We start from the raw sequence: 22219 nt of genomic DNA on the forward strand, positions 1-22219 counted from the left end.
TGTGTACATGCTATATACGCTACACCTAAATTTGCAACGTATTACTTACGTACTAGCCTAGAAGATTGCTCAGCTGTTAAAGCGATGAATCGACGTAATATCGATATGCTATCGGAGAAATTTGTACTTGCAGAGTACGCGTGATTAAGAATTTTTCTCTTTCCTCTGAATGGTTTTGCTGGTTAACATTCTCCTATGTAGAGGTTGCGCAAGTTACAATGAAAATGGCTCACGCTTACCCTTTGGGAATCTTTGCAGGAAACACACGATGATTGAATCTATAACGTTATTTCTGCCTTATGAGAGATTGAATTTCTTGTTACGATGAAATGCGAAAGGTTAGGAAGTTAAATTAAAGTAAATTAAGAAAAATAAATATTTTTGATTAAATAAACAAGTTTTTTGAATAAATCAGCGATTCGTGGGTAGTCGTTCTTCGAATTGGCATTCTAGTCGTGATTGCGATGCGTTTATCGTTATCGCACTGTTGCAATACGTCCATCCCACGATTCGTCGATTTCGACCGAGAAAGAGAGAGGCGTGACGGCGATAACGCGTCAAGTTTACGCCACGTTAATTTATTGATAACCAGCCGTGCTGAATCAGCACGATGGATAAAGTCGTCGCTGTGCTCGTTCAAGGTGCACTTACAGATGTCGATAAGCGGTCAGGTTGGTCGTAGACACGCTATCGTGGGTGGACACCTTAACGTAGATCGAGTTATATATGTGGAAACGGTTCTGCTGCACGGATCAACGGACCTGTCTCTTTCTCTCTTTCTCACGTTATCTCTCACTTTGATATAATTTGCCGTGAGACGAAATTGAGGTTTAGAAACAAGCGATTATGAGGACTCCTAAGTGGAGGTAGAAGTCTCTTGCAAAGGGTTAATTTCGTACCAGTTAAAGAGTCGTTGACCTGGCGTGGTTTTGCACAGAACAAGAGTATCTTTCTGCGGTTTAGGGGAAGTTCCTGTGTACTCTTTGGGAAGTATGATATGTGTTTCATCTTTTTGTTCTTTTGTTCGTAAAAGTATTATGGATTTATCGGGTTTGTCGGTTCTATGATTCTACTTTATCGCTTTATATTTCACGATCTTGTACTTAACTGCGTCGGAAACGCAATCGACGATATGTCGTTGGTTTGTCGAGCTAAATTAAAATAACATATGAACTGTTATTTCGTAGATTTAGAAAAGGTTAGTAGTTCAATTGGAGCGTTCAATGAGATTGTATACTCTCATGTCCATGCTGCCAAATATTTAAATTTCTACTCGAGACTTAAGATAAACAATATTCAGCGATTATGAGTCGGCAATTGCAAATTCACCGCATCCACCGTATCGATGACGCAATAATCGCAATAGTCGGTGCCATGAAACGACTGGAGAGCGAGTGGCCGATATTACGAGCCGTTCCATGGTCCCTCTCCGTCTTTTTTTTTTTTTCATTACGCTCGGTTCGTGGCAGGCCTCTCCCGTCGACGATGTTTTTCATCGGCCAACGACCGGCCACGAATCTCTCGGCGGAAACGAGGTCTCGAAGCGTTCCGCCGCGGAACCGAGCGGGGATCGGCTCGCGAGAAGATTAAATTTGTCGTGCACTTACATGTTCCAGTGTGTTGATGCGTTGCTGGTTAGTTGACGGTTGACGGTTCACGGTTGACGGTTGCTGGTTGCTGGTTTCTGTCGTTATACGAGAGAAGGACTGCGGACTAGTCTGATCGGCGTATCTGCGAGGTCGACGTCTCCGCACTCACCATGACGAATGTTACCCGATAGCTCGCACCACTGTCCGCCGGGATCCTTCCCCGTTTCGTTCCTGCCTTTCGGCTTTTTCATCCCATCATGCTGCTCGCCACTCGTCACTCCCCTTCTCGCGCCTTTGACGTTACTCCGCACGTATGCTCGCTTTTCCTTTCCCGGCGCTCGCACTTTTTCATCCATCGTTTCGCTTTTGGCTTCTTTGCCTCTCCTGTAAGTGATTCTGTTCACGGTTCACTGGAAAAGAATGAGTGGTTGGGTCGATGGTTGAGTGCAGTTTTGGTTTTATAAATATCGGACAAGGGTTGGGTAGAATCGGTCGAGAGGCCATGCACACTTGCGAAAAATTAGGCATCATTAGGTGCTTAATCTACTAAAGACCAAGCAATGGTTTCCGACAATGTTGCAGATACCTTAATTTCTTTGAATTTTACAAAACCATAGAATCTATTGTATATGAAAGAAATAGCGATGGAAAAAAATATGGAATTTCTGTTTGTGACTACAACGTTAAGAAACAGAAATCAGTAATATACATATATTGGTGAAAAAATTGTCAATGCCCTACTGTTTAACGATATCGTAGTACAAAACTTATGAAGACATTTATCAATCTTTTTTAATAGAGCTGGTGTTCAGGTCTGGACAGCATGCCCGTAATACGTTGATGACTACGGCTTACCTGACAACATTGAAAAGGGGACAGGGTATTTACTCAACAAAGTTAAATATACTCATAGGTCATTTGCACTTTTGCGTTATTTTGTAAGAAAGCAGGTTGTGCGTATACGAATAACTGTTTATTAGCTCTGCTTACTTAAACTGAATTGAATTTTGCATTAAAACCTCCGTTGACAATAACGTTAACGCTATCATTTTTCTTTTATTACGGTAAAAGATATTTGAATATTAGCGGTTATTTTAATTCTACTACCGTCTTCCAATTTTTATTCCAGTTTTTCAATAATTTCATTTTCGTTTCAATAAACGAGAACGATACCTACGTATTAACGTTTATTCCTCCATGTTTTTGTTACATTTGAAAAACCTTTCAACGATAAAAAAATTACGCTTTGATCGAGCAGCATTAGATCAGTGAATTTTATGTTATCGCTTCTCGAGGCTAAATTTTCTGTTATTAAAATACCGAAAGCGGAAACAACTATCTGTACCTGTTACGCTGTGGTGAGAGTTTTCTGTCGGTATATTGTTTTGTCCGCGATATTATGTCAATACTAATATGAGTGAGTGCTTTTGTGCGATCGTTATTGTATTGATTATCTGACGTCAAAACACGTAGGCATGTATGTTTATACATAGGCCTTATTCAAGTCCTTTTAGAAATATCATGTATTATAACATACCATGACCTATATGCGGCATTTACTAAATAAATTTAACGTACGATAAATTTTGATATTGCCTGAAAGTAAATTCAATTCAAAATATTTTGTAAAAGAAGGGAACGTATGAGTTTAGTTTGACTCTTGTATCTCGTTGAAATAAATAATTTTGATAAAAATTAAACTACGAATAGTTAGACTCCTATCATATACGGATATATAGGTCAGAACAACGGAAGTGTATTATACCGCAATACGATGTATTACCGCAAATTATAATCAGTGCATGCTTTTTTTTGATATTTTAATTACTTAAAATATTATGATTCCACAGATATTTTAGAAACCTTAAATATTTCATTTCCATGGCACTTTGTACACTTCCAATCCCATCACTATCCCATCACTTAAAACCATCGAGTACGCGTCAAAGACCATTGACAAGGAAAAAAAGAAAACGTGATTTATTTTCCCGTATAACGTTACTCGGAGCACATAACGACCAACTGTAGAGATCCAAAACCACATTAGCTCGGTGAACGAGATAGATATGTTTTTCCGTGTGTACCGAGGTGATAGCAAGGTTAACCAAACGATAACCGGTTGGTGACATTTGATCCTCTCGATTAACCGCGTCGATTTGGATAGGATACAGGTAGCCACCTCCGCATTGGATTTTCTAGAAACGTGGGTTTTGCATGCACGTTTGGTATAGGTTATCCGAGGCAAACCGGAAACGTTCACGCAAGAGTCAGGCTCGCTTAACCAGGGGATTAGTGAAGGTAGACGAAGTACAATCGTAGGGTCATGTTGGGGCTTCGAGCACTCGAATGCCTGTCTTTCCGTGGTCAATTTTTTGGATACGGATCATTGCAAGTGCAGAATTCAACGTTTTGATAATGTTTTTATAAAAGTTATTGAAATTCATTATTTCTTAATGCGTAAAATATATGTTAACCCAAATAATGAATTAGACTCCATAGAAAAGATTGAAAATTTGATGTAGCGCCACATTTACGGAAGAAATCGAGTCTTCCAATACATTCGTGATCATGTGGGATTTTTCAGTGTTTAAAACAAAAGTACACACAGCAGCTTTCAGTGAAAACAAGAACTGAAGTCAATTTATCGATAGCCATTAGTCACTCCTTTGTAATAATCAAGAAGCGGGCTTTATGAAAATTGAAATATGAACGTACAAGAAAAACTTGTTTTCGTTGGCTATAGATTCGATCGATAAGGGTGTTAGCAGAGTAGGCGAAACATAAGGCACACGAAATAGGCTGACTCGATTCTGTCGAGCAGTAAAGCACGGTTTGGGTTGGCACATACAGTGACTCACGATCAGACGGGAAACCGTTTCACGCTTATTCGACCACCCGGTTCTCGATCCAATTTACCAACCAGTTTTACCAATATTGTAGCCGACAAACGGCACACCTCAAACGGTAAAGAAACACTTGCCTCCTTCGATACTATGGTCGTGATGTCTTCTTTATACGTGTTTCGAAGTCTAAACCTCCCTTTAATCCTTTAAAATAGTGTTCCTACACTGTTTAAAGAAACTTCGATTATTCGAATAGCACATAACGTTAACCAATACATAAAAATTAGCTTGCGTGAAATATTTTGTAAGCCATTCTAAATGGTCTTTTCACGAATTACCGGATCCTAAGTCTTTTTTATCGGCGGAAACGTGTTGTTTCTACATGAACAACGAAGAGTGCTGCAGGAACATTATGTTCTTTTATTTCTGCGTTACTCGAGTTTCTTATTCGACTCGTCATACCGTTCCTCCGTATATGTTGCTATTTATAAAACGGAGGCATAAACGCACGTGTAACATAATCGAATGATTTCTGTGTATGTCCATTGTGGGCGTGAGCAAGTATAGCAAACACAGACGAACAATTACTAGCCAGTGGGAGCCCTGAATACGCGTATGACGTCATTCGCTCCCCTTTTATTGCAAGAGGGGTAGCTAGTCCCGTTATCGAAAGAACGAACGCATTACACCCCAATACCCGTTTCTACCAATTTAACGTATGCCGAGGGTGAACGAAAATATCTTTAGTCCTATTTCCTGCCCCTGAAAGTTGGACATTAATCGACTGAAAAATTGTATCGTTCTTGAGTTATCGGTGAAACGGTTGTAATTGATGCTAGCTTTAAAACTATAAATAGAGAAGTGTGCTATTAAAAATAGTAATTGAATTTCTTATATTAGGATAATATTTTGTAACAAAATTGGTTCATTCTCTTGTTTACTTCTGTAAGTGATGTATACTCTTTATTCTTACAGAATGTTATACACATTTTGTGTAATTAATCACGTATAACAGTGACTCTTCAATTTTTGCAGTTTTTCAAAAACTATCTAGTAATAAATTTTTTATTAAGAAACTCTCCTATCTTTTAGTTCATAAACTCTAATTTATTAGCTGCTTACTTTGAACAGCATTACTCGAAAAGTCCACGCGAAAGTAATTAAACATCAGTGGTATACGTATGATATTTTTAAAAGGTCATTTCATGAGGGATTATAATTAAAGAGCTGTTGCAGCAGGAAAATATGTCAACGAGTGACCTATACTCAGGTATACAGTAATTAATGCTTAGGAACGAATAGTTAGTAGCAGCAAAGTCCACCTGATATTAATGTGATGTTATCCTGTATAACACCATGTGATATGGGAGTCAGGTATCCATGTGTCTTCACTCTTTTCAATTTTATTTTATTTACTTATCATTGAATTATCCTATTTTTAGATATATTGGAGCTCATTTTTCGTTGCAGCGGAACTATATAAGCAACTTACGTTTACTAAGATACAAACATCTGTTTCACGTACTTATTAATTAAATTAAAAAAAAGGAATTTTAAAAAAGTAAATGTAATTTCGTGTTCGTCAAGAAGTCACGTGCTGCTTGAGCGTTCAATTCAATTAAGTTTTCATTTGGTAATGGAGTAAATACCGCTAATGAGAACCTGCTGTTCTCAAGGGCAGCCATGCACTTCAAACATCTTCTTGGTGCACTAACCCGAGTACAGATGTTTCTGCGAGGTGACTTTCACTTAGCGTAAGCATAGGAGTCCAAGATAATGAACTTGCAACATGAAGAGTGAAAGATCATCGGTATAACGGAATTGTTTGTTAGCGTGATCCTCATAGTTTTTCAAAATTCAAATATTTGACTTTCAGTCCAAGATCTGTGCAGTAAATAGCTCTCCCTTCGAAATTATTTGCTGCTAAAAAATGTTGTCTGGCAACAGAAAACATCTAAGTAGGTAGAGAAGGGAAAAGTTAATTCAGAAAATATAAAAACCAAAGATAAAGTATAATAAAAATGAACTATAACTAAATGCCGTTGCATTTCTCTTTTCATCTTTATTTTCGAGGAAGGAAAAATTGCGATGAATTGTAGTTTTTGTTTTTACAGGAAAATCCAAATTTTGTTACGGATGATTAAGAAGTAAGTCTTGCTTTATATAAGAAGAAACAGGAAGTTTTGACGATCCTTTCATCTTCGCGGGAATATACATACAAGTGAAATGTGTTAATACTTCATTGAACGATCTGCACGTCGCTCTTCTGACGCATAATGATCAGTATAATTTATTCAACCTGTCGTTGGTAACCTCAACGACTCATATCCTTCCTTTATTGGTGACCCGAATATAACGAGAAACTACCTTCATGTAGTTCATCGACATGCACAATAATACGATGGCGCTAATATTATCTATACTATATTTCTATATAACATGGGAATGGTTGCTTTTTATTTGATAGGTTTTCTTTCGTTGCATAAAATTTATTTTTATGTGAAGTGGACAAATACCTTGTTTACAAGTTTTAAACATAAGTATTCTTAAATATGTGATTATCCATTGTTAGTTCATTTATTAGATAATAAATTTAATAAATTTAACGATACGATTCTGTTTAATTTCTATTTTGCAATTAAACATAGCAAGCGTACAATATATACACAGTGCGGCAGTTTTGATCAAGGTGGATTACTTTACTGGATAATTTGGTGTAAACTACTTTACCTTATATAACATTTTTTGGATGCTACTGATGAATAGAATATTGAAATTGGTACGTGTACAGTTGGCATTACGGATCTTTTCAATTAATGTAGTTTTCATGCTCGAAGAAAAGCAAATAGCTTTCTTTCTTAAGAACGTAGTCATTACTTACTCGTAATTGTTGGTATACAAATATAAAATAATTTCAGTTCTTAATAATGGATAGTTTTTTTTTCATATAATTTACAATATATTTTGCATTACTATTATGACTATTATATTTTGCATTACGAAGTATCGTAAACAGCACCTATTAATATTCTGCAGATCCATGTCTTCCATGGTAAGAAGAAACCTTTCGTTGTCTGTTCGCGTGACCAGTTACCACCGGAGAACATTATTTCGAACATGCGCAAATAGCATCAGCACGTAGAGCTGTCAGTGCTAGGAATTGGGAACAGGCCTGGCGCACGTCATAATAAAGCTTTTTTCACGCTTCTTACATCTTGCGACAAGGCCACTGCTTGTAATATTGATCGAAACATCGTACAAATATCGACTGGAACTACTGTAATACAGGAAAAGTAGAAAGAAGAGGAAAACAAATGAAATGTAGAACGCACTGCATAAAATTACTTCACGAATTTATTCAAATATTAATAAAAAATATCAAGCAAATGAGAAACACATTGTCTATAAACGTATTATTTTTAAGCGTAAATCTGTTTAAAAGATCAACATCAAGTTGTTTGTTGCAGAATTATTCTAGTTATTTCGTTTCAAGGAATGAAATGAAATATTTCAGATAGTATCACGAAAAGGTATATAATTTCTGAAGTCACTAGTACGGTATACACCTCGTAAATATGTCTGACGAAATGTTAGTAGATAGTAGTCACGCGCCGAGGGACTTCTGTAAACGTCAGAAATGTGTTATCTTACCCTGATCACGGTAGAGCAACGCTATCGACAAACAAGGTGGATCGTCGGCACGTTAACGCCAAGAAAAGCGGATCTGCTTTTCGTCGACTATCGCCTTTCGTATATACACGGTCACCACTGCAACGTAAAATATTTAACGAACAGGAAATTTAGGTCGTGCAACTGCATCAACTTGCGAACGCGCTACTTGACCATTGCTACTCTCCAGGATGCAATGTTCCGCTAGTTAATTCCATTGTCTTCGAATGTTTCTGATCATACATTGAAATTTTTAGTGTACTTTTACATCGAATAATCGAGCACGAATAGTCGTTAAATCTTCCTGGGAAAATCGAACGATAACATAATGTAATCGATGCGTAACGAGGGACGAGAAGATGCGTCCGGTAAATCGGCGTCATAGGCAACAAAGAGTTTATGCTAATAAGTAACGTGCAGCGATTTTGCAATATCAGTCAGCCAACACGCGTGCCTCGAATCGAATTCACGAGGATATCGTTGGTGCATATGCGCACACACGTTTGAAGTTCCTCGCTTCCCCGCTTCGACTGGCATTCCTCAAGCTTCTGTCGTGTCACCTTCTTCCTCGAATAATTGAGTCGCGCTGCTATTTGTCGTATACCCAACCGTCGCCGAGCGAGCAAACACCTTGTGAAACCCTCTCACAAACGGATTCGAGGCGTCCCATCTCAATACGTCGCCCCGTTACTTATCTTCACTATGAAATTTTGCTTTCTTGATATGTTTGATGTGTTCGATATGTGAACTAGATTCGCGAATTTCGTAAATGAGAAGAAGGTTGAGGTATCGGGGAAATACGAGTTGGTTTGTGTATATGTATAATTCGTTGCTTTTTTGAAGTTTGGAATTAGCGGGAAGATATGATACATTAAATAATATAATATTTGATCTAAAATATTCTTTGCCACAGCCAACAGGGAAGATGAATTATTTTAGATAACGACATCTATCGACTCATCATGAATACCTAGTGTATGAGACACTGTTCAAGTACACCCATACTGATCGTCAATAATCGTAACGGTATATCCAGGACGGTAAATCCATTGCCGATCGATACGAGCGGATGTACAATGTGCATAGACGAATGCGAACTGCAGAAGCGAGAGTGCGCTCGCAAGAGCATTACATCGCCGTTGTGTCGAAAACGAGCGCATTTACAAAACGTATGTACTCTTTTCCACGCGTGTCTGTTCAAGCATATGGACAGCATGTGCAGGTTTGCTTTTCGTATGAGCACACGTGCGAGCCAGAATGGATCGGACCAAGCGTGGACACGATTATTCGACGAACGAGTCGTCACCACTTGCTAATGCGCGTTAAGTAAATTAGAATGAAGTTCGCAGTTATTGCTTGCGGTTCCCTCGTCGATGTTGACGGGTTAATGGGATGTTGCTCGTTCGACGTTCTGTGAAATGTTACTCTGCTGTACGCAACGAGTTGGCTTTGCGTCGCAATACTATTTACGCATGGTATTTTTAGAATATAAAATAGCATCGTGTGTATTTTAAGTTTTATTCGTGTATCTAACACGATAAAGCAAGTAATCTCATTAACTTTTCGAATAGACCATGTGCAATCATTTTTCGTAATATTAATTCTTCGAACGGAATCGATCGATTTAATGATATTATTCGTATACTAAAGATTATAAAGACAAAATCAGCGATAAGTTTGGAATTTAGTTCCAGATTGAAGAGGTCTGTACTTATCATGACTGTTAATGTCAGAGATAAGTTGCGCACACAATGATGCAAACGTAAAAGTGTGACTATGCAACTTGATGGAAAATTTCCGATATTCTCGTCCTCTTAAATCATTTAGAAACATAATCCTTCGATACTTTATTCGCCATATCAATGCTGATTGACGTGCTTCGTAAAGTAACCGGGGGAAAAAGATGAATTCTCTGTAACCAATACTCTGACTAAAGAGTGTAGTAGCTTAGACGAGCGTAATGGTGACCTTTAAATGTTGCTCGATTTACGCAAGACGATCACGAGTACTGGCTCAAAGCTTCATTCAGCGGTCGTTGAATGAACAGATCTCCATACTATGACGAATAATAAGATCCTCCTAGCTTAACAATGCTTTATTTACACGAGATTTTTAATACAGAACTGCTATTAACGATGCGATTAGAAAGGGAACAATGTTTCATAAAATAGACAAGTCAAAAATGTAGATCAAAATTTCTGAAAATGTGACTTTATGTTTGCTAAAAATTGAGACTATAATTTAAATTTGTAAAGTATAATAGAAATTAACTTCAGATTACGTTCTTTAAGTCATTTTCAACTCAATTGCGTTTTCCTATGGTTAACAAATTTCGTAAATTTACGTATAATAGATACTATCGTAGATACTATCGTCATGTACATATTATTGAAATTCCTTTAATAAATTTCAAACAGGAAAAAGTAAAAAAGCCAAGTAACATAATGTTAACTTCGCTTATCGTACTACAGTAATTTACCACAAACTTTATGCAAATAATTCACTTTCTTCGACCGCTGTACTATCACGAAACGCACTATGTTTCAGTGTTTTGAAGCGGGAAATTCCATAGAATCAGCCGTGACAGAGTCGTTAGGCAATTACCCGTGGAATCCTTAATGACGCGTTTCCCGCGGTAGTATACTCGTTATATGTGGATCGATGAGAACGTGATTCGTTTTCGACGGAAAACGTCGCCGTACGATGTATCGGTCGCTGCTGGTAACGGTGCTGGTGTCGTCCCGCTTTCGCCTAAGCTCGTGCTGAATCAGTAAATCACTACTTGGCATCGAATGCGTAGGAGCGTGTATAAAGTGCAGATCTATAGGGCTGGAAGGTTGAACGGGGTTTAGGTGTACATGGTGACTCATGTTATGCTCGTATAATCTAGCATAGTCTATTCCGTTGGAATCGTTGTTCCATTGTGTTCCGGATTTTAGTGCAATGTTCGACGATCTGACTAGAAAGAAGAACACGTTTATAGGATTAATGGATTGATAATATACACAATGAAGATTATGATACTATGTTATTGCTTCATGGAACGATGAGGTCGATAAACAGAGCATGGTTAGAAGAAGTTTAAAAGTTGATTTGCCAGAACAGAAATTCTTATACAAAACAAAACGCGAAACAGGTAAATTATTGGTTTTCAATGGTAGATTGAAACGATAAATGGTGATAATACGGCGAATATTTCAACTCATACAAGCTCGTTGCCGAGCGAAGGAAAACATGGTTACCATTGCAGGGAATTTATTTACTTTGCTGGTACAACAGCATTGGATGAGACTTTTCTTAGATGGAAATCGGGGAAACGTATGATTTAATATGTGCGTTGCAAGCGAGCAGACTCGTATGGGTGGGTGGATCGATGAACGTTAAAATCTCGAGATTAATCTGCGGACTAGTGAAAAACGGATAAGGCGGAGTAAGAACTGGTTTCTTTGCGATGTAATTATAACGTATTCGCGATAGCGCATAGATATATTCTTTGTTTCAACTTGTTCATGCAAATGCAACATTTAATATCGCATAATATTTAATTAGCATTTTGTACGCTTTTTTTTATCGCGATTTAGATAATCTAGAAGAAAGGAAAAGTTTTTTTCATTAAACCTCTATTAATTTAAAACCTCGCACCACGAGGTTTACTCAGCTGTACGAGGTATCTATTTACTATAGACAAAGAGTACACAAGTTTTCTTTTTAATTTTAAATTTGCAGATAACAATTTTTTAAAAACTTGCCCAAATTTAAGAAGCTTTCTCTTTTGATACGATGAGCTTATATAAATAATTCGATGGATGTAATAAAGCTAAAGGAGTCATCTGTGAAATTTCTGCCTTTATCGTGTCTAACCTTTACCCAACACATGAAGTCAAATGAACGTAACAGAAACCTCGAGCAGAAGAAATCATTGCAAGCGACTTTCTATTTCTTCACGGGAGATAATATACAATTGTACGGCATAAATGTCGGCCCACATGTCGACACCACTTCTTTCGAAAGGTTTCATAAACCTTAGTAACGATACTTCTGTCGATCCGTTCGCACGAACGCTTACACTTTCCACGTCAAGTGGAAACGAGGATAATATACTACATGCAGGGTGCGTTTAAAAAAAAATGTAATGTTTTGCAAAATACTCATGTAGGTACCCTGTCTTATTTATTTTGTAATTAGATCCTTTCTCTCTATCACGAACTACAAAAAATGGCGCGTATTTAACCGTTTTAGATTAAAACTTAGATGAACGTGGATAAGCGAAAGTCCGCAGGGATAAAGGGATATCGTTAAAGCAACCTCGGCGTTATGGTATTCCGTCTAACGTATCCGAGCAACGATCTCTAAAAACAAAGGGATCAGAAAGCAAAAGAAGGGCTTGGCCAACCCTACATGCGCCACCCGAGGCTTTTATTCAGTTACACATTCATAAGTGATACAAAGAGTTAGTACAGGGACTTTTAACGAGGGGTGAATAAAACCGAGTTTTCCCGTGTCCCTCTTAATTAGAAGTAGGTACTTCGTGAAAGTACCATTGCAAATATTAATGATTTCGTTTGTCAGAAATGTAGAATATACCACAATCGGAAGTATCCTTCAAAGTTGGAAGTCGGTTTGATTTGAGAAACAACAGTCGTATCTTTTCCACAGCTAAACCAACATCCTGTAAACCTAGGTGTTAAACGTTAGACTTATGCTTACTAAATTGCTAATTAGGAATCAATGGAGAAATAGCGGTACATCCATCGCCATCCTCGTTCGGCCATGATCGTATCATTGACCCTGCCAGATATTTCAAAGCTTATTTAGACAGAATTTAAATTTCAAGAAATAAGAGGAACAAACACTACAAAAAGCTAAAAGTATTAAAACATCATTTGTTCGAAGCAATTTCTTGCCCGCCGCGTCATATAGGAAACAGCGCGTACGATGGACCATTTTTGCTTTTGATAACAGCCTCGTGTCTTCTATTAATCTCTTAATCACATGTTATAGAGAAAGAAAAAAGGAAGCTGGCGTTCTATCTCTGAGATGTCTGTTGTTATTTACGTTATTTACGCAGTGAGTTTCTCACCGTTTCTGGTACAGTTCGCGCGGAGGGCTAATACCCCTTATGCACGACCAGTCCGTAGTTGCTAATTATCGTCGCGTGTTGACCCTGAGAGAGTTGCAGCGGACGATAAGAGGCAACAACCGGGGCAAGTTAATCGGGGCCAATGGGATAGCGAAGAGGGGAACACGCGAGGAAAGGAAAGGAGTCAAGGCGAGGCTGCAGTCGTTGCACTCGTTAGAATTTGTTCAGTCGATTGGAAGGTACATATACCGGTCACGAGACTACTACGTCGAGAGATTGGTACACTTCAATTGGATGATTTGGACATGATTCGAAAAATGCGACGATACTTTAATTCGCAAGATTCACGTACAAAAAGTTTACAAATTTCTTACAAGAGTGCCTGCCATATATTCGGCAGAAATCCATGCGGACAACTATCATTTTTGTACGCACAGTTTATTAATTGTATACACAACAAACAAAACATGGTTCACGATAGCGAAGTAAAACACATCTCGTGGTGAGCTGGGAACGGGAACGACTTCCTGCAATAATAATTTCATTACTCATCCAACTCATGATAAATGTCTCTTTCGATCGTTTGTAACGATCTGCTCGTACGTCGTCTTCCTCACAAAAAAGAAGAAAAAGAAGAAGAAGAAGAAGAAACGAAGAAAAAGCAAAAGGAGGAAAAAGGAAACGGAATTTTCGTACCCCGTTCACTCGATATTTCCGCGTCGTCTCGGCCAAGGACAATTTGACGCGAAATTAACGACTTTGATCGTAACGTTTATACGAAAATATCACCGGTGCACACAGTATGCTTAATTACGAACTTTGCGACAAGATTTCAGAATCATTAGCATTTCAATTAACTCGTGTTTCAATTAATCGAAGCACGTTCCGTCGCCGATATTGGCGTCGTTCGATCGGTGTCCGGGTTTGCAAAATGAAAAGATCAAGTTGGGCGAGCACGTTAGATGGGTTGCACTAATGTGCAACCCCAGAAAGATCGAATATTCATTCCGCTAACGACTTTCGATACCTGCAGAGAGGATGTGTTAGCGCGCAAAGAGCGTCGAGTGTCGTCTTTGCACTCGAGTCTACTCCGTTGCAAATTACTTCCCGGCTCGTCCCAACTGTTCCACGAATCGAAACCACGATCATCCGCGCGTTTCTTCCTGACGCGATACAAACATTTGTACTCCTTCAACGAATCGAAGAATCTATCAACTACGTTGTTATATCTTTATTACATGTTTTCTTGTTTTAGTACTAGTTCTAAATTGAATACTACGATTTTGGATAGGAAATATGAAAGGAAGAACATTTTTGTTTGCGCCAACTATAAATAATCTCAAGTTAATTAACAGATATACGAAATTATTGAAATATGTAATTGTTGCAGGTCTCTAGAGAGCGGTGAGTGATCTTTGAAGGGAAGGTAAAAGGCAACTGGAAAGAAAATGCCGCTTCCAAAGCGACTGGTGGAGCCGGTGCTCGTCGCACGCGGTACTATTCCCGAGAATTTTCCTCTACCCTCGGAGTTAGAGGCTGTAACGAATGGCACGCTGGCCAACACGATCAGGCAATTGTCTAGTCTGTCCAGGCACGCCGAGGATCTGTTCGGTGAGCTCGCGAGGGAGGCTCATGGATTGAGCGATAGGGCCAACTCCTTGCAAGCCAGGATAGATCGACTAGCTGTGAAAGTTACTCAGCTTGACAGTAACGTCGAGGAAGGTTCGTTAATTACCTGATTAATTAGGCAGTCTATGATTAATCCTTTAACACCGTATTACGAACGACGTGATCCAAGCATAGACTAAAATACATTTACATAGATATACCTTTTTTCTTTAAAAAAACGCGGTGTATAGGCATGTTGTGTAAAAAAAAAAAAAGAAAAACAGTGTAAGAAATTTATTATTGCATGTTTGCTGTAAATTTGTAAAATGCATTATCGTTATATTTTTTCGTTCCAGTCTCGTTACAAGATATACACATGAGGAAAGCGTTCAAGAGTTCAGTGGTGTTCGACCAACAAGTTGTTTCCAGGGACACCATGCCAACGGCGATGTTAGAAACTTATCATCAATGTGACACACCACCACCTCTTGATAAACTTAATGTTTATAGGTACTTTAGTCTTTTTAACTATATTAATATACAGTAATTTTTATCAAACACAATTTCCGGAATTATTTGAGGTCCAATTTGAAGTCTATTAAGTTTAATTAAAAATATTAGAAAGTATTAAAATATAAAAGCTCCCAAAAAATATTAAAAACTCCTATTATCTCTTTATAGGAAGAAAAATTTATTGTTATTGCTAAGAAAGATATCTGATTATCTTGTTTATTTAGCGAAACAAAACTAATTGGTTATCTTATCTAGCAGGTACCGTGTAAGTAGAAAAAATACAAAACACCTTGAAATGTGCGCAAAAAATTTACCTATTACGATATTAGAGCTTCAGATTTTTGTGTAATTTGTGTAATATTAGTTTGTTAAATAACGCAAAAGTAATTTGTACAATAGACAAAAGATAAAATACAAATGAATAAAATCCTATGTCGATTTTAGGGAGGACGGTAAGGATGGACTGAAATTTTACACAGATCCGAATTATTTCTTCGATCTCTGGAGTCAGGAAATGCTCAAGGATACGGAAAAGAAGTTACACGATCGAGGGAAAAAGGTAGGAAAATTTTTGTCTCGTTTCCACTTTGTTATCTACACGTGCACCTCGATTTTATCCTTTATTTTTCTTTTTTTTTCTGTTCTTAGACACAGGATAAGACTGTTCTTGAATTATGTTATTCTTTTAGTACTTATGGAAAATATAAACAAGATACATTATGTACATGTGGTTAACTAACACTTTTCGAGGTGCGCTGTAACACGATACAATAGTTACTTTTCTACTTTTATATGCTAACATACATGCGATTCTAACGATTGAAAATGTCCCCTTCGTTATAGACCGAGTCTGAATATGCCGAACCGTTCAGAGAGGCAAGTCGATGGTTTGGATCTTTGTAGTTTTTTATTACCCTTATCCAGTTCTAATGAATTATCGATCGCCAACCACTCACTCATACATAATAAAGCTCACTTCTTTGTGGATTTTCATTAACCGACCTTTTTGCGCTGATAGAGATTGCGCTGATAGATGCTCGCTTTGAAAGTTTGTAGTTTACATTGCTAGGATTAGCCAATGACATCAAACCAAACACGTTCTGTAATGTTCGTCCTTGGCAAAGAATTTTTTATTGCGTAGACCGAATGATACGTTTGTTTCTTATGTGACTTTCTCTCTTATTTCTCTTTTCTTTAAATTCTAATAAGAATTTTCGTTCTAAGTTTTCATTTCCATAACTTTCTTTTACATGCAAGTTTATTGGTTTAAAAGCGACGTTCAATCTACGCAGAAGAATCCTTGTCTGGCACCCCTATTTTTGTAAGACAAATTGTTTGTCAAAGTCGAATAGTTCGTTTCACAACCATGTCACTTTGTCGATCACTTTGTAATGTCGTTTTGTGCCAGTCATGCAACTTTTGGATGTACTCAATAGAAGTTTATCATTATCATTCATCGAGCCATCTTGTAATATCGATACGAAGTCTCACGATCTCTGATCATTTCAGGATTATTTTTATTTTTGATTTGTCATATTTCACGTTGTAGGAAATAAAATTGTGGACACGTTAGAAGCAGCTTCTTAAACCTTCAATTGAAATGTATAAAACATTCAATCTGAAATGTTTAATACGATATACAGTAAACTTTCTTTTATTTGCCTTCACTTTAATCGATTATATTTTCTTGGATAGGTAACGAAGCTTTGTAAAGAAAATCACTACTTTTATTTCCTACAAATCTTCTCATGTCCAGTGGTTGATCCTGTTCTGTTTTTTTTTTTTTTTTAAATTTGAAATAAACTTGAAAGTATGCTAGTAGATTATAAAATATCTTCCACAACTTAAGCGTACAATAAAACAAATACTGGATCAAGCATTGAGTCATATTCGATTGATAAATTAAGCTTGTCTTGCACTTTTGCTGTTACTTTGCAATAAGGCAGCCATTTAATATAGAATTTTTACCGTACAGCCTCATAGGCCTCGGAACGAGGGTGGTGGTGGTGGCGGTGGCAGGCATAAGAAGCGTATAAGGCAACCGCATAATACGAGAGAAAGGCAAAGACAGTTAGCCGTTGGTCATGGCGAGTACATCATGCCAACGCAAGGTGTTCAATACAGAGCACCTCACAATATACCTGACGAATCGTTACTGGGAATGGTGATGACCGAACCACGGCCACCTAGGCCAAACAGCATTGAACTTAGACGAAGTTATCCACCGGAGGAGCAACACCTGTACAGTCCACCTTCTTCCGATCATTATAGGTTCGTAATTTTCTACAATGATCGTGAAAAGTGTTTGATCGATGCAACAGTTTGTTTGTTTCCACACATGAAGATCTTTATCGAATGCTTTCTCTTGCTACTTATGATTTTACTGTGTAGACCATACAATACTGAAATATTACAGCGTTATTGGAAAATGGGATTTCTATATTTCCGAAAATTGATCTTTTCTTTTCTTTTTGATAACAGGGTGGCAAATTACGTGGCTCAGGGCTATGAAGACAACTTGTACGGCTCACATTATGGCACAGGTCAAGGGCAAGCGGGTAGCGAAACGTACCAGAGTCCTGGTGGTCAAAGTACTCCAAGCAGAAGTGGTAGATCACGACCATCGCAACCACCACCAGCTCCACCAAGCAATACTTCTAGCAATTCGACACCTACTGTAGCCTCTGCTAACAATACTCCAACACGAGGAAGATCGATGAGTACTGGTAGAGATACCCTACCACCACCACCTCCGCCTCCTGGTGAAACCATGTCTTCTCCTCCTATGAATGGTAATTACGTTAATATTTATATTCAACGAGTATACCGTCACTTCGAAAAAGGGTAAAAATTTTGGAAGAGTATCTTCAAGTTTCATCTAATCGGTTTGAGGCTGCGAACCGGTTCAATTGAAATTAAGTTTCAAATTGGAGACGTTTAAACTTTCATTAGATAGTACGAGATTCAAACATTTATTTTTATTAAGTTATTAACTAATTATTTTATTAATTATTTATTTCAGGTTCAATACCGTCACATCTACTGAACAGGAACGGAAGTCGTTCGAATAGTCCGCTACCCAGTCATCACTCTACGCCTACTCCTCCAAATCATTCGACACAAATAGGAACAGATGAGACCGACCCTGCTCCGCAAGACTTGCCACCTCCACCTCCGACTCCTGATCCCACACCACCTAGACCTATTTCTCCACCGTGTAATATTCCACCTCCACCTCCACCACCTCCGCCACCGCCTGTTGTTAACGGACCATCGCCCCCTGTGCCATTGACCAATGGCGATATTGCTAAAATGATAGCAACTAACCCACCCAAGTTGAAACCCCTGAAACCTTTGAAGAACATCGTGGATGGACAATTGAGGAAGCCTGTTAATCCGAACATCCCCCTTGTCGATCCGCGGAATGATCTACTTAAAGCAATTAGAGATGGTAATTACCTTATCATCGTTCGGATAATCAATATTAACTCATTATTATTTGTTTTATATGATAGATTTGTAATAGATATAATTTGCTCTAAATGATAAATTTATTTAACTTTATTTTAGTTTACTTACAATCTTTCAGTAAAACTTTTACGATATAACGTTACACTTTGAATTTAGAAGGATTAAAGTTAATACAGTTTCTCTAAACATACCACGATTGAAAATCTATTCATTTTTCCAGGAATAAAATTACGTAAAGTAGAGAAGATTGAACAGAAGGAAGTGGAACGCGTGAACGCATTGAACGATGTCGCATCCATATTGGCACGACGCGTTGCTGTTGAGTTCAGCGACAGTGACTCAGCATCGGAGAGCGAATGCGATAGCGAGGGATGGGGCGAACAGGAAACGAATCTCGCGTGACCCAGCTCACTTCCATCTACCGCAACTGCCTCCTAGAAAAATGGCTGACGATTCTTTCGTTTCGTTCGTTTTCAACGAAAGCTCCAATTCTGTTGCTCGTCGCACAAGCAACACGCTTTGTTTGCGCATAGATGTCGAATAGAAATAACATGATCCGATGATTGATGTAATTGGTGTATAACGAAGAGGCACTGAATTTGAAAGTAGAAACAAAATCAGCGAATTTCGTTGTTCAAGAGAGCATACAAACGCGAATTATTATAAGTAATATCATTAAAAGTATAACTGTGTAGTATTATAACAGTGGTTATTTTTATTATACATCATCTTATCACCTTTAACAAAAATATTTTCTTTTTTGTCACGAACAAATATTTAATAATTTTTTTTTCTATAAACTAAATAAAAAGAAATTTGTTTTCACGTTAATTACGAGCTCAATTTATAGCATGTATCTATTTGAAGGCTATGGTAGAAAGAAACATTTAGTTTTTCTCAGACGATTCTAGGAATCGTCAGCCAGAGATCTTTTATTTATTGAAGGAGAGTCTACAAAGTGCATGTAACAAGAGTTTAAGAGTTCGTGTAAATTTAGACTATTTTTGAGGAGCTATATAAAATACACTTTTCCTTTACCTACAGACGCTTCCACTTTGTTTTACTGTTATAAATAAAAGTATGAAAGTTTACGAAATATATATAAATGCATGTTTTTTTCGATTCTCCGATTTTTAAGCAGAATTCAACGAACGTACAGCAGATTATCTTCGAGTAGTATAAAGGACAGTGAATAGGAAGAAGATACGCACATGAAACGATTTCCTATCATTGCTCGATGTCGATCATAGAGGAAATAATTTCTTTCGGACACATTCCATGATAATATCAATACCATATAACGGAATAAATTTGAGTTTTCATTTTAGAGAGCCGATCGTCCATGTTGCTATGACGATATGTGTAAGTCCTTACCTAAGACAAGCAACTGTTCTATATGTGTTATAACGCATTGCTCCTGAAGATGTGTATTGTACGTAAACTAAACCAAATTCAAAGCTAATACTTTTGTTCTCCTTTTCGTGTTTAAGCCTGTATAATACCTGTATCTTAAATGTTTTTGTATGCTTGTCTACTAGATAGGTATATGTATGCGTGCTCTATCACAACGAGAGTAATAAACAAAAGTTTCCCAATTTTTTCTACGTTTTCAAATGATCTTCCATGTCGCGACCACAATAAAAGCGATATCGCGAGGTATAAAATGTCCTTTTTATCAGCGAGGTGTCGAAAACCAAAATACTCTATTTACTTGTAATATGTAAGGACAATGTAATTACCGAATGAGTGAGAGGATTCATATTTTTTAGCATTTAGCGGAAGAATATAATATACTAATGTTGCAATGAGGATTACAGTTGCCAATTTTAAGCGTAAAAGGGAAAAAAATTATTGTGATTTATTTTGCATCGATGTTGGCGAAATATGATGACTATTGGTAAGATATGATATATATGTATACATAAACATTACACACACACACACACACACGCGCGCGCGCGCGCGCGCACACACACACACACACACACACACACACACACACAGTGATCGTTAAGATTATTGTATAATCTTATACGCTCGAACGATAAGAAGTGTTCAGGAAATTTGTTTTTATCCCTCTAGTTTCCGAACGTTACCTAAATGTTTAAACAGATAAGAGGAAGTCTTCGTTGTCTAAGAAAGACTGAAGTCAGGAGATGCCTCTCGTTAGTTGGTTAGTGGATTGAATTAGCACTTTCTCCTTTTATTATGTACGAAAGATGTTCGATTGACTCGAACCGCGTGAAAAGTAATTTATATTTACTAATAATTTTCGCTAGCTTTAAAAGGAGCAGCGTTTTATCTTGTATAAAGTGTGCGAGGTTTAAGAGCTAAAGTTGGATGGCTCCACAATAATGTAGCATACAATTCACCGGCAACGATACGTGTACATTCAAATGATTTTAAAATATAGTCAAAACGCCATTATATGATAGAAATAATAATAATAATAATAAAAATGATAATAATAATAATAATAATAATAATAATAATAATAATAATAATAATAATAGTATTAATAATGTAATGAACAGTTGATCAGTCTGTACTATGTTCATACATCTCCCACACCCACACACGCACGCACGCGCGCACACACACACACACACACACACACACACACATACACAAAGATAATATAATTCACAATATAAATTTATTAAGCGTAAGACTATTAGCCGTAGGTATATACTTTTAGCTACTTCGCCAACTACGACACAGTATTTATGGAGAATTGTTTTGTGACACGACGAAACGATGAGAAAGCGTTTCAGTCGTAAGCTTAAATATCGTGCAACTTTGTATGAATGTATATTATTATGTCGTCGATCGTGCTTTCCGCGATGATGTCGCGTACTACACTATTGCGAAGCTGTTGTACCTAAATAAGATGGTTATTCCAAAGCTTAATTAAGAGAATTATCTTTGTCTTTACTAGACGATGAAAGGAGACATTGAAATCGTACTCTTTGTACCTCTTTTCTGTTGTTTCTACTTACAAATCTCGTAATCGCTCATCACTCTTTAAAATATTTTTAAAGACGCAAAGTAAAATGTTAAGCTCTTTATCTTCCCTTCTTGGCTATCGATGAAATAATAAATAACAAATTTCCAGTAACGATAAATAGAAACGTTAGTTTTGCGTATTCCAAATCCATTGCAATAAGAGTGATTTCATTCATCGCGTATGATGAACAGTATGTGAAACAGAAACTCAACCACAGTAACTTTATGACGATTAAAATTGTACGATGGTATTATTAATAATAATAAATTTGTAGCAAATCTGTACAGAGCCAAATAAATCAAAAACTTTGATAAATCATCGGAGAATCGTTTATTCTGCTGCTCGTTATTCACAATTAAACAGTAGTTAGCTTTTTAACAATGATCTTTCTTATATAAACTTTGAAAATAACTGTTACTTTTGTTCCCCGCTTGTCGTT

The 22219-nt window shown here is 37.3% G+C and overlaps 1 protein-coding gene and 1 long non-coding RNA gene across 4 annotated transcripts in view; one reads left to right on the forward strand and one right to left on the reverse strand.

Annotated features, from left to right (window-relative positions):
* Positions 1 to 22098, forward strand: part of LOC122565839 (wiskott-Aldrich syndrome protein family member 3) — a 34890-nt gene extending 12792 nt beyond the window's left edge. For 2 of the 3 annotated variants that reach the window (XM_043722252.1, XM_043722251.1), the window contains exons 2-9: positions 14572 to 14903; positions 15146 to 15299; positions 15747 to 15861; positions 16146 to 16178; positions 17278 to 17573; positions 17784 to 18094; positions 18325 to 18753; positions 18994 to 22098. In XM_043722252.1, the coding sequence (XP_043578187.1) occupies positions 14630 to 14903; positions 15146 to 15299; positions 15747 to 15861; positions 16146 to 16178; positions 17278 to 17573; positions 17784 to 18094; positions 18325 to 18753; positions 18994 to 19175 (1794 nt within the window). In that variant the 5' untranslated portion in view covers positions 14572 to 14629 and the 3' untranslated portion in view covers positions 19176 to 22098. The remainder of the gene's footprint in view (positions 1 to 14571; positions 14904 to 15145; positions 15300 to 15746; positions 15862 to 16145; positions 16179 to 17277; positions 17574 to 17783; positions 18095 to 18324; positions 18754 to 18993) is intronic. The other variant, XM_043722254.1, reaches the window with a different exon arrangement.
* Positions 7634 to 11233, reverse strand: LOC122565848. The gene is made up of 2 exons (XR_006316296.1): positions 8084 to 11233; positions 7634 to 7709 (listed from the first exon to the last, which is right to left on the reverse strand). It is a non-coding gene; the product is annotated as an uncharacterized LOC122565848 (long non-coding RNA).
* Positions 22099 to 22219: the final 121 nt, after the last annotated feature.

This window comes from Bombus pyrosoma, linkage group LG3 (assembly GCF_014825855.1).
Source record: "Bombus pyrosoma isolate SC7728 linkage group LG3, ASM1482585v1, whole genome shotgun sequence".
NCBI lineage: Eukaryota > Metazoa > Arthropoda > Insecta > Hymenoptera > Apidae > Bombus > Bombus pyrosoma.